The following is a 13,055-nucleotide window of genomic DNA, read 5'->3' on the forward strand; positions in this document are numbered from 1 at the left end:
ATATGTTGTAATAGTTTTTTCTTAAAATTTATTTTTGATTTTTTCATAGGTGATTCCAAGCAAGCATCCTATAAAATTGTTGAAGACTCCTAAATTGACATACAATTCAAAGGTTGTAATCTATGTTATTCTATTTTTTTAACTTATATTTTAATTTCATTCTGATTTGTATTTTCAATTTTAGTTATTGCTATATAAATGTTATTTTATATTTTCTTTTCTTTTCTTTTTCAGTGTTGTCGTAGAAGATTCCATGGGTTCTAAGATTGTTGAAGACTCTTGACACTCAATCCCAAGGATGTAAAGAAAAAGTTGTATAGGCTTTTAAGGTAGATTCCCATTTTATCTCAATTTCGTTTTTTAACTTAATTTTAATATTCTTCCTTTTACTTATTATTAATATTGGATTTTGAGGTAGATTCCCATTTTATTTCATTGGTTTTTATTTTTTATTTTTTATAATTCGATAACTACACCAAGGCTATTTCTTGGGTTTCATAGAATGCATTATTAACTTTTTTTTTTCTTATGCATTATTAACTTTTTTTTTTCGTTTGTGACAAGTGTTTAAACTGTTTGGTTATTGAAAATTAAAAAGATATTACCAATAATTTACTCTAAATAAAACTCTATCATCTAAAATATAAATTCTCTTCAACTATAATTCTATTACTAAATGTTTGTGGCAGTTTAAATAAATTTAATTCAATATATATAATAAAATTTATATACTATATACCATACTTGCACGAAGTTACATATGTTATAAAATCAATCCATTTTATCATATGGCTCACTTATTATCAATATGATTATAATTTATTTCCATATAAATTTTAAATAAGTTGTGCATCACCCAAGTATAATACAGTGTAGAATTTCGACTACATCATCGAGTAGTCTAAGAGTTGTGATACTCAATCAATTCTCTCATATTATATATATATATATATATATATAGAAAATGAAAATTTTATTTTTATTTTTTTAATGCTTATACATTTGGATAGCTTATAATTTGTAAATTTTATGTTGATATTGATCTAATGCTAAAATATTAATTTACATGGACATATTATTTTGTTAAATGTTAATATTAATTTTTATTGTTTAGTTTTATTAGACAATTGGTACTGTTGAAGAGAATTATGAATACAAATATTTCTTTTAATTTATTATTTCTCAAATGCATTATTATATATTGTATTTAATAAGTTATTGACCAAAACCATGCAATGCACAGGCATTCAACTAGTATATATATATATATATATATATATATATATATAGATCTTTATCATATTTGTATAATTGTTCTTCAATTCAGCAAGACAATTGACTAAAACTAAAAACACATAAAGATGGCGATTGGTGACTTACTAAAAGGCTCCAAGGAAACTTCACGTAAAAGGGCTCCTGGAAAGCTTCAAGCTAAAGTGTGTTAGAGATAAATCCTAACGTGACTCTGTTTGAGTCCTGACGTTTTTATTTTTTTAATAACAGAGTCCTAAAGTGTTTAGTTTGGATTAAACAAAAATAATTTTTGTTTAAAAAAAATAATAATGATGAGTTTGAGTTTAAGTTGAACTTCTTAGAGTGATAGGGTTTTACTTTTTGTTAAGTTTGGATTAAACATAATGATTTTATTAAATAAAATGATAATTTCATTTAAATATTGTACTGTGAAAAATTGTGAGAGTATCGGAAACTTTGATTATATATATATATATATATATAGTTCTTTATCATATTTGTATAATTTTTCTTCAATTCAACGGGACAATTGACTAAAACTAAAAACATCTCTCAAAAAAAAAAAAAAAAAAACTAAAAACACATAAAGATGGTGATTGGTGACTTACTAAAAGGCTCCAAGGAAATTTAACGTAAAAGGGCTCCTGTAAAGCTTCAAGCTAAAAGTGTGTTAGAGATAAATCCTAACGTGACTCTGTTGATGAGTCCTAGCGTTTTTATTTTTTTAATAACAGAGTCCTAAAGTATTTAATTTGAATTAAATAAAAATAATTTTGTAAAAAAAAAAAAAAATAGTCCAAACCGTGGTACCCAAGCAATCCTATTATACTATACCATAAAATCCAGAAATCAATCACAAACAAACCCTAGAAATCCCGCAAATACAAATAAAATTAATGGCTCCTCCTCCGGCTCCCTCCCTTCTTGGACCACCGGCTCTCCGCCACACCAACCCTAAAACCCCACAAAAACTGCCACAAAATCTAACCTTTCCCACTTTAACCCCCACCCTTGACCTTTTCTTTAAACCCACAGCCAATTTGGATCAAAATATAGTGACCCATTACGTGCAACAAGCTTGGCAACATGAACCCTTGACTGCTCTAAAACTCATATTTAACCTTAGTCTGGTCAACAGAGATGTGTTCTTCTCTGCTGTCGAATGGTTGAAGGAAAACCACCTTAACACACTGTCATTGAATCTCCAAAACTTTGTACGCTTTGGTTGCTTGAATGTTCTTCCTCAACTTCTCAACAACTGGGTTCTCAAGAAAAAGGTCCGGATGTCACGGTATCATCCGCCTCGGCCTTGGCCTTGGCCTTATAGTATGAAGAAGAAGACTGTGGAGAAGAACAACATGGAAGGGGATTTAAGAAAAGATAAGCATATTATTACTATTAGGGGTAAAAGGGCTGTGAAGATTTACAATTCTAACTCTGATTATAGGTACTTATTCGTATGCATTGCAGATTTGTTTGCAAAGCTTCTTAAGTCTGATATTGAATATTTGAAGTCGGGTGAGATTGACAAGATCAGCATGGCTTCAAAATGGTGTCCTTCACTTGATAGCTTGGAAGATCAAAGGACCCTGCTATGTGAAGGCATTGCGAGGCGGGTTTTCCCACGAGATTCTGATCCTGAGTACAAAGATATTGATGAGGCTCATTATGCTTATAGGGCTCAAGACAGGCTTCAGAATGAAATTCTTGTTCCACTCCGGAAGGCTCTGGTGGGTGCCAAAAGGTGCGAGTCTGTGCCACCTAAACCTGCTCTATCCGACGATATGAAGAAACTGTATGCGGAAATCTTTGATAAAACAATTGGATTTTACTGTCCCGGTAGAAATTGCGATCTGCCCTTTTCGAAAATTCGTGAGAACAAGTATAAGGCTTATCTTGAGATTGCAACTGTGTGTGTAAAGGCAAGCGGACCCTTGCTTCCAAACGAAATTGTGGTTGACTTAAATAATGGGGTTGACAGCGAAGTTGTGGAGTGTGAATGGCAGAGACTTGTTAGGCACATGAAAAGCAAAGGGAGACTGAAAAACTGTTTGGCAATTTGTGACCTATCAAAAAATATTGGAGCAATGCAAATGGATTTATGTGCCTCAATGGGAGTATTGGTTTCAGAACTCAGTGATGAGCCTTGGAAGGGAAAGGCTATCACTTGCAGCCACAATCCTATGCTTTGCAAGATTGAAGGTGACAATCTTCAATCCAAGATCAAGTTTATGAAAGGACAAGAATGTGATGATAACATCGATTTTAAGATGGTGTATGATCTACTCTTGGAATTTTCTATGGCCGAAAAGTTAAGCCCAGATAGGATGGTGAAGACAGTTTTGGTGTTTAGCTATGACTTTGGGGGTAAGGAGTTTAGTGATAAGGTGCTTAGCCATAAGGAGTTTACTGATAAGTTGTTTAGCCATAAGGGGTTCCAGCAGGAAGGGTATATGGTATTGCCAGAGATTATTTTTTGCGATCTTGGAGATGCTTCAATTTCTGTGGCAAGGAAGTGCGAAAGGTTGGCCCTGATTGGAGTCTCAGTGGAATCACTGACTGCACTGTTGGAGGGAAATGCGCATCCATCTATAGAGGATTTAGTGAAGTTAGTATCAACTCCAGAAGATTTAATGGAGTCAGCAATTTCTGGAGAAGGTTACAATGATCTAATTGTATTTGATTGATGTATCTAGAATCTCAAATGAAATTATGCTTTTAGCAGAATAGAATTTGTTCTGTTTGTTTATTATTTATTTATTGGAAAAAGAAAAAGAAGAAGAATTTGATTTGTTTGCACAGTATAGTCTTTATTATTAGAAGACATCAAGGATTCATTGTTGTCTACCGCATTTTCCTTTTTTCCTTTTCTGTGTTTTATTCCAATGGTATTGATTTTTTTTTTTTTTAATTCATTGCATTTAATACCCCCACCTCCATTCAAGATAAATATCCACAGATTCTTTGAGATCCCACTTGGGAGTGCGCCGTTTAGTGGATTCATACCAAAAACAGGTTGTTTCCTGGCATTATTCAAAAAGCTTTATGCTTTTGGCTTGCGTCAAAAGAAATTCTTGAACCTGATTGTGGATGTTTTTGATAATTTGTGTATGAGTTAATTGGTTACCTTCAACAACATAAATGAGTAAGAAGTCTGTTTATTTTCTTCTATCTTTGGGGGCTGAAGACCCAACTACAAGAGTATGTGCCAAAATGCACTGAACATCGAGTTTGCCAACTAAAATAGGTACCTTCAAGTTTTGTTTTCATAATGCAGTTCTGTGGCTTGACGAAAGTACATTTTTAATCTATACAAGTTATTGGAACCTTTTTTATTTATTGAAAGTTGAGGAGCAACTATCTATTTCTTCTATAAATAATACTATAAATACTGAGGTTTTGCTACTCTCTTTGTAAGCTAATTTATATTTTTATATATGACCTTATAATATCATGTTGAGTTCAATGATATATATGACCTTGTAATCAACCTTACATATGTAGCGTTCAAGGCAGGGGGAAGATTACCGTTATTGAAAAAACAAGACAAATTAGAACCTCAGGCAAATTTTGCAGCCGCATGAGCTACAGAATTGCAAATCCTCTTAACCCAAATAGAAGAGCAATCTACAAAACATTCAGCTAAAGAAAGAATATTAGATAGGGTGGCATGGATAGACAAATCCACAGTGAGCTCGGTAGATGAAAGAGTCAAAGCAAGCTTTAGCATCGTCTTTGAAAATCACATGGCTCCAATGTTCTCTATTTGAAAGCTGAAATGCCCACAGAAAGGCATCTGCTTTATCTTGGAGAAGGGAATGTATCCTAACCAACCTTGCCCAAACATTGATCACAAAACTATTATGATCTCTAGCAACCACAGCCAAAGATGCTTTGGAATTGGACAGAGCCGCATCAACATTGAGTTTGATCCAGTTTTCCGGAGGGGGGGAGCCAGGAGTGGTGGACAGGGAGGGATGGGGGTAGCTCAGGATCAGCAACTACCAAGGAGAACTCATGGAGCCTGTTGTAAATGAGTTGGATGGAGGAGTGCAAGTTGAAAGATCCTTTTGAGGTGCAGAACATGATTTCTTAGGCTCCAAATTTCTTCTAAAGTGAGGGCCATTTTAAGGGTGACAAGCATACCCTCCTGTGCAACGTGTTCTCATTGCTGCAGTTGCTCATTGGGTAGAACCTGAAGCCATGACAGCATGTGTTGTTAATGGTAATATCATTACTCAATCTACCTATGAAGGGCGTAGGTTGCAGCTTTCTTGATAAATTAAAAAAAAAAAAAAAAATTGGGGGGTTTGGGGGTGGGGCAGTGGTAATTTGGATTTGTTCAACTTAGAAAGAGGAGAACTTTGTAGTTTTTACCAATTGACTATAGTAAAAAATTGCAGAGGTAGAAGATATGTTAAACAAGCAAGAAAATGAGTAAAATTTCTTAACTGTGCACTAGAAGCCTTGATTGTGAGTATACAGTACTTTCATATGCAATGTGTATGAAGATCAATATGTATTCTCCACTAGTATTTAGGAAGTCAAAGGAATGATGAAGACCAAACACTTGATGTGTGGTTTGGCAGAGAAGGAAAAAGGGTTAGAGAGTTTAGACAATGATTTAGTAAGTTGTACATTCTTTATTGTTGCAACCTGCAATTGGTGTCTTCAGGGAGGTTAATGATTCACCAAAGAGTTGAGTCCTTTAAGAAGTCTTAATTTCAAAAATGACCAGCACTTTACGTACATATACATGTATTTGTGTCACATTCTTCAAATACGTGTCTTTGTGATGAATCCTGATTTTTAAATGAAACATTAACTTCCTTGTCTATAATGACAAGTGAAGCTGTTTTCATTTCTATGGAGTCTAGAAGAGGCATATCTCACTGGTTTAGTAATAGCTAACTGAGGTAGACATGCCGGACCAGTAGTTATGAATGCTTGTAATTAAAAAATTAAGATGTGCTTCCTCAAAAGAAATGTACCATATTTTTTCTTGGATCAATCACAAAAGTAATTTATAATTTTTTCATTAATCTCTGCAGCATGTTAACCTTTGCAATTCCGGTAAGAGGAAAATTATAATTATACTTTTTGGCCATTGACCACATGACAGGATGGAATTCCCTTGTCTGCATATTGGCTTGAAAATATGTTGATTCATGTCTGTATTGATTCCACTCCTTTTTTTTAGCTTAAGTGCTCTTAGTGATCCATTATGGAAAGCAGGAATGGTAGACTGAATGTTAATTTGAATAGGTTCATTTTGAAGTTAAATTGAGGGGAACATGTTTGAATGTTTATGTGGAAACAAATGGATAATATATATATATATATATATATTGAATTAGTTGAGTTTAGATAAAGTTTTTGATCAGAGCTTAGACGAAAATGCCTCATGTTGAATTTATGATGTCAGAGTATTAGATACTTCATTTTATTCTTAGATGTTCTATTTATGAAAATTTAAAACCTCAAAAAATTAAATTGAAGGTTTTTTTATTTATTTATTTTAAATTACTCTTTTATTATTTTGAATGTACTACACATTAGAGTTACTAATTCTGGTTTAATACAAATATAGATTACATGGTTTATTGCCAACTTATGTGTTTTGTATGTTTCTGATAATCACCTACAACATGGATGCTCAAATATGTATACAGGGCAACAAGAAGTCTCCAGCCAAGAGGATAACTGACTTTCAGGTTGTTAATCATATGCACTATTCTGTTCTATAATTTCTGCCACCTATACTTCTTTAATTTAGTCCATAGACTAACTTAATATGGCTTGACTCTTTAGTTTTCCCAAAGTGACCCAAGCAAAGCAATGCTCACTTTAGCTGATTCAATAGTCTGTATTCTTGTGGGTTGATGTTATCTGCAAATTCAAGGGTTGGTTTTTGTGTATCATAATTCTCATTTCTCCTTTGTTTTCCAATCTAAAAAGGTTCTATCAGTTGCTTGGTGAACTATTACTTTTAATAATTTTGCATATGTGGTCTGCATTTGTTGAATCCTATGTGACCAGGTAATAAATTTCAGGGAAATTACTTTTGGAATGATGTATTATTTTTTAATTATCAACAACATACATACATACATATATACATATATATTAATAAAAAAAAGAAAAAAAAAAGCTTTAGTCCCAAAATTTTAGGATTTGCCACGTGTATTTTTTTTCTCCAATTTATTTTATTTGACGTCATAATCTTTGTTACTTTCTTAATTGAAATTTCCATTTTTTATTACTTCTACTAAGGTGATTTTTGATATTTCTTTACCTTTTTTTCTTTTCTCAACTTGAATCAACTCTTCTATATTGGATGTCAAAAACAAACTTGAATCAACTCACTCTTTTTTATATGTGCGTTAGTTGCTCTCCTCTGAACATGACCTATCACAAACGACTAATCTATATATAAAATAATAGGTGAAACAGAGAGAGTGTGAAATTGAATTCCAAATTAGAACTCTAATTTTGTGCCATGTGTCTAGAATCTGAAATTGAAGTTAAATTTTGCATCATGTGGTTAAATGTATGTAGGCTCATTCTTATTAAAACCACTTTTATGTATCGGGTCAAGTGAGTTACTATGCTAATTAAGGTTTTTTCTTGATTTTGTAGTCAAACGTGAAAACCAAAGAGATTAATATCGGTAATAAAAACTTTGTTTCGGTACATTACATAATTTCCAAAAAGATAGCAAAGCCAGAGTTTGCATCTTTGTTATAAATTGCTTACAAAGTTTGCATCTTTACATTTGCACTAAGTTTCGGATTAAAGTGCTTTCGTCTTAGTTCTAACACTGAGTTTTGTTTACTATTCACTTACAAAGTTTGCATCTTTACATTTGTTATAAATTGCTAATATGTGATTAGATGCACATTATGCCTAAAATTCACTATCCTTATATTTGGCTTTTTGTTCAAGTTTGACACTTATAACAATGAAGAAAGCACTGCTATGGACCGATGGATGATACTTTTTGCAAGCTACAAAGGAACTTAGTGATCAATGGAATCTCACGCGAATTGGAGAGGATCCGGCTGTAGATGTCTGGATGGCAAATGTGAGTCACTATGTTTTTAAAATGTTCAGTGAAGGTAAAGGTTATGAACAATGTAAATTTTCCAGAGAGAGATTTATTATTCTATATTTATGCAAATTTGGTTGCCTTCTTGGAGTGGATCACTCCACCCTATCTTTCTACTAGAATTTTTTATTCAGATTGTTACAATTTAATTCGAAATTTTATTTGAATTTTCCTATTGTTGTTACTATCATATATTATCATTCCAATTGTTCGATTAGAATCTAAAATTGGAGTCCAATTTTACTATACACGTGTACAATCTAATTATTTTTAATTTTGCTGTCATGTGCAGAAGCCAATGAGATGAAATTAATAACACATTAAACACTCATACTTTGGGAATCGGTAGTACCAATCTAAATCTATTGGACTTGCTTCGTGATAATACAACTATGAAGGATATATAAAAACACGCACAAACCCCTCTCTCTATAAAAAGAGATTGGAGAGAATTTCTTTTATCAGCCATGGAACTTTAGAGTTTTTTCTTCACACAAATGCCCATCATGTTACAAAATGACCCATCGTAAAACTACAAAATGAGTACAACTCTGAGGATTTTTTTTTTTTTTTTAATTTTAAATTTTTTAAGCTACAAAAATTTCAATCACCAATAGAGATTGAAGATTCAAAAGCGTGAATGGATCTTTTGGATAAACATGATCACCAAGGTTCATTTTTCTGTGTAAAATATATATACTGCTAAATTTTGTTAATGAAATTTTCTGGTTAATAATATGAATTTAGACTTAACTGAGCCTTTTAAACATGAATAAACTCATGATTAATAATATATCCATTCCCGTGCGGTAGCACAGGGCTACATACTAGTTACTTATAATTATTGCTTTGTTGAATTATTTTCAATTCTTCTTCATTCCCACCCCCCTCAATATTATTATTTAATTTGATGGTTGATTTCAAATGCATTTATGTCCTAACTTGTCTCCTTCGGTAAATTCCACGTTCTCCATTGGATTAAGTTGTAGTTAACTTCTTCCCTCTAAAAAAAATTGTAGTAACCTTTAGTCACAGACCTATTGATGCTTATTTAGAATTGGTTGTAAGGGAACATGGATACTTAAATCGCGATACCCATATTGTGTAATTGGGTGTGCAAAAGACTAAAAGGGTTATTGGGTGGTCAATTAGTAAAGAATGATGATGAAGAATTTGAGTAAGAATCACGCCTACACCCAAAAAAAGAAAGAAAAAAAAAAAAAAAAACAATTTCTCTAAAACAAGCAACCTTACTGTATTTACTAGGATAGTTTACCAATGTTGTTAGTGAAAATTGGATTAACAAATGCTTTACTATTTAGGCTGAGCAAATTACCATGTTTCCTAACCTAATGCTTTGCTAGTTGTAGTTTGACTGGATTTACATCTAACCATTAATTCCTAAATATATGGGGTGTATCTTTCTATTCTTTTCTTGCTCAACACTCCCCAAACAAAAATTTGCAAAGAAGAGTGAACTTATCACTCCCATAACCTTGACGCCCAAGGAATCCCATCTATATAATATGAACTCTGTCACCAAACCTAAAGCCTCACAGAAAGAAAAAGCCTCAAACTCAAAAATTCTCACTCACCCGCCAGACTCACTCAAGCCCAATCTGATCTGAGCAACCAAAATCAATATGCCTCCTCTACTAGGCCCTCCGGAGCTTCATCTTCCGGCTAAGCCTAAACCCATCACAAAACTAGAAACACACTCAACCATACTCCTATCCAACAACTTCAACCCTTGCCTAGAGTTTTTCCTCAGAACCTGTTCCAATGACCCACGACAAAGTTATTATCAAGACGACTGGATTGATAAAGTTTGGGGACACGAATGGCTTGACGACTGCCTTGAAAAAGCTTGGAAACAGGATCCTCTCACCACTCTAAAGCTCATATATTACCAGAGAATCTTTGGAGGGAGTGACAAAACAGCGTTTTACGCTGCGGCTAAATGGTTGCACAAGTATCACCCGCTAACTCTAGCTTGCAATGCCATGGTTTTTGGAGCTATGGTCTGGTTCCATGAGTTGTTGGAGATTCTTCATAGTCTTGAGTGGTACATTAGTCAGCAGGATATGAAAAGAGTCGAAAAAAACTTTATCAAGAAAACCAAGAAAGAGGGTAGAAAATATAGTACAGAGAAAGAGGGTAGAAAAGATGATGGCAAAAGAGATGAGCCTGCTTTACTGAAAAAAGAAAGAGATATGCTTGGATTTGAATTAGCAGTAGAGAGTTACCAGAAAGATGGAAGCTACCGATACTTACATAATCGGGTATCAGATTTATTTGCTGAGTTTCTAAGATCAGATATGCAGTTTTTGTGCTCTGGTGAGATTGAAAAGATCAGCCTTGCTTCCAAATGGTGTCCTTCAATTGATTCAGCTTATGACACACGTACCATTATGTGTGAAGGTATAGCAAGGAAGGTTTTTCCACGTGATGCCTATGCAGAATACAGAGATATTGAAGAGGCTCATTATGCTTACAGGGTTCGTAATCGTCTGCAGACACAAGTTCTTGCCCCACTACGCAAAGCACTCGAGTCAAGAGAGAGTAATCTGGGTGCAAAAAAGCGGGAATCCTTTACAAATCGTGCTGTTAAGGCATCGATAAAGAGTTACAAGAAGATCTACGAGGAAAAAGATGAGTGTCTTAGATTTAGGCATTATTTGACGTTGTGTAATGTGTGGGGAAGGCCAACAATTGGTGTTGGACTAAAATTTCCTCACCAAATTATAGCCTCGTTGAAGAACAATCATGATGATAGCGAAGAGGAACTTCAATGGGGAAAGCTAATTGGAGAATGTAGGAGACAAGGGAAATTTAGGAATTGTTTAGCCATCTGTGGCCTATCTGAAAGCATGAGAGGTACATTTATGGAGGAAATTGCTGTGGCAATGGGGCTATTTATCTCGGAACTCAGTGACTATCCATGGAAAGGGAAGGTATTTACATTCAGTGAATATCCTAAATTTCGCAGAATTGAAGGGGATAGTCTTCGATCAAAGGCGGAGTTTATAAGGCAAATGGATTGCAAGGAGAGCTTGAATTTTATCAAAGTTTATGATCGGATTCGGCAAATTGGAATCGAGGAAAAAGTTAATAATGAGAACATGGTGAAGAGGATTTTTGTTTTTACAGATAGAGATTTTGAAACTGTAGACATAAATCAATGGGCTTCAGACTATAAGGAAGCACGGAAGAGCTATAGACCTAGAGGGTATAAGACAGTGCCAGAAATTATTTTTTGGAATCTCAAGGATTCCATTGGTTGTCCAAGGGAGATCAGAACAGAGAAACACCATAGAGGGTGGTTGATGCTTCACGGGTATTCAAAAACTTTGATGAGTTTGTTCCTGAAGGAAGACGGGGTTGTAGAATTGGGGAGTGTAAATATGTTGAGTTCTGTTCCAACACCAGAAGATGTGATGAAATCTGCCATTTCTAGAGAAGAATTCAATGATGTACTTGTGCTTGATTGATGTAGGCACAAATTATGTAATGAAAATTTTGCTTTGTAATACTACCTCGAGTAATAAAAGTTTAAAACTTCTAGATTATTTTCTGATGATAGCTAAAGAATTTCGTAATAAAAGAAAGAGATTTGATAATTACACAGATGATGGATATAATTTCAGTTAATGCAGGGTCTGATAACATTATATAGAACAAAGAGTATCCAGAGTAGGTTCTTCCATCAATAAATATGTTATATAACCTTTGATCTCAATCAGATAATAGAATAAGGTTCTTCGCAGCATCCCTTGAAGCTTCCTAGATTTTGATGTCATTCAATAAGGGAGCTAACTCTCTGAGTCTCACATCACATGTGCACCTGTAAACAAGTATCAATTGTCCATAGGATTCTATAGAAATTTCGTAATTGCTTTCAAGGTATACATGAAACTTGCCATAGCACTAATTAATGTTGAGCTGAATTCCAAAACCAAAAGGCTAGTTTGAGTTGCTCATTTTAGCCATTTGCTCACTCATATTATCCACAATCTTCAGGCATTACTCGCCACAAAATAAACTCCTGATTCAATGCCCCCACAAAATCAGCTCAATTTTATTCCATTTCTATCTTAAAGATGGAAAGATGATAGTTTTAATGAATTCAAAAGCTCCCAAAATTCTCCATTCTTGTACAATGAAGCTCTCATTTTTTAATAAATAGAAAGTATTATTGGGGATGACTAATTTGTGGAAAGCTTTGGGTGTTCTAAGAACTAACTTTATTCATGTACTTAACTAAAAAATACATTTCTATCTCATGAGAAAAAATCCACATGGTAGAATTTTAAAAGGAGAACCTAAGGAACAGCATCTAAGTACTGTACCTAAGTCTTGCTCTTAGTAATGGACAAAACTTAGGTATAGTACCTTAAGTGTTGTTCCTTAAATTCCTCTTTTAAGTTTTAGCCATGTGGTTATTTAATTAAAAAATACGCTTCCATCTCATAAGAAAAAATTCACATTGCAGATTCTTAAAAAAGGAACTTAAGGAACAGCACCTAAATACTGTACCTAAGTCTTGCTCTTAGTAATGGTCAAAATTTAGGTACAATACCTTAAACACTGTTCCTTAGGTTCCTCTTTTAAGATTTAGGCATATGGCTACTTAACTAAAAAATACATTTCCATCTTATGAGAAAAAATTCACATGGCAAAATCTTAAAAAATG

The 13,055-nt window shown here is 33.6% G+C and overlaps 2 protein-coding genes across 2 annotated transcripts; both read left to right on the forward strand.

Annotated features, from left to right (window-relative positions):
* The first annotated feature begins 2,150 nt into the window (after positions 1–2,150).
* Positions 2,151–3,941, forward strand: LOC115966727. Its single transcript, XM_031085896.1, has one exon. It carries the CDS (start codon positions 2,151–2,153, stop codon positions 3,939–3,941), a length of 1,791 nt encoding a protein of 596 aa, XP_030941756.1.
* Positions 3,942–10,005: 6,064 nt separating this feature from the next.
* LOC115966728 lies at positions 10,006–11,853 on the forward strand. The gene has a single exon (XM_031085897.1). The coding sequence runs from the start codon at positions 10,006–10,008 to the stop codon at positions 11,851–11,853; it is 1,848 nt and encodes a 615-aa protein (XP_030941757.1).
* The last annotated feature ends 1,202 nt before the right edge of the window (positions 11,854–13,055 follow it).

This window comes from Quercus lobata, chromosome 11, assembly GCF_001633185.2.
Source record: "Quercus lobata isolate SW786 chromosome 11, ValleyOak3.0 Primary Assembly, whole genome shotgun sequence".
Taxonomy (NCBI): domain Eukaryota; kingdom Viridiplantae; phylum Streptophyta; class Magnoliopsida; order Fagales; family Fagaceae; genus Quercus; species Quercus lobata.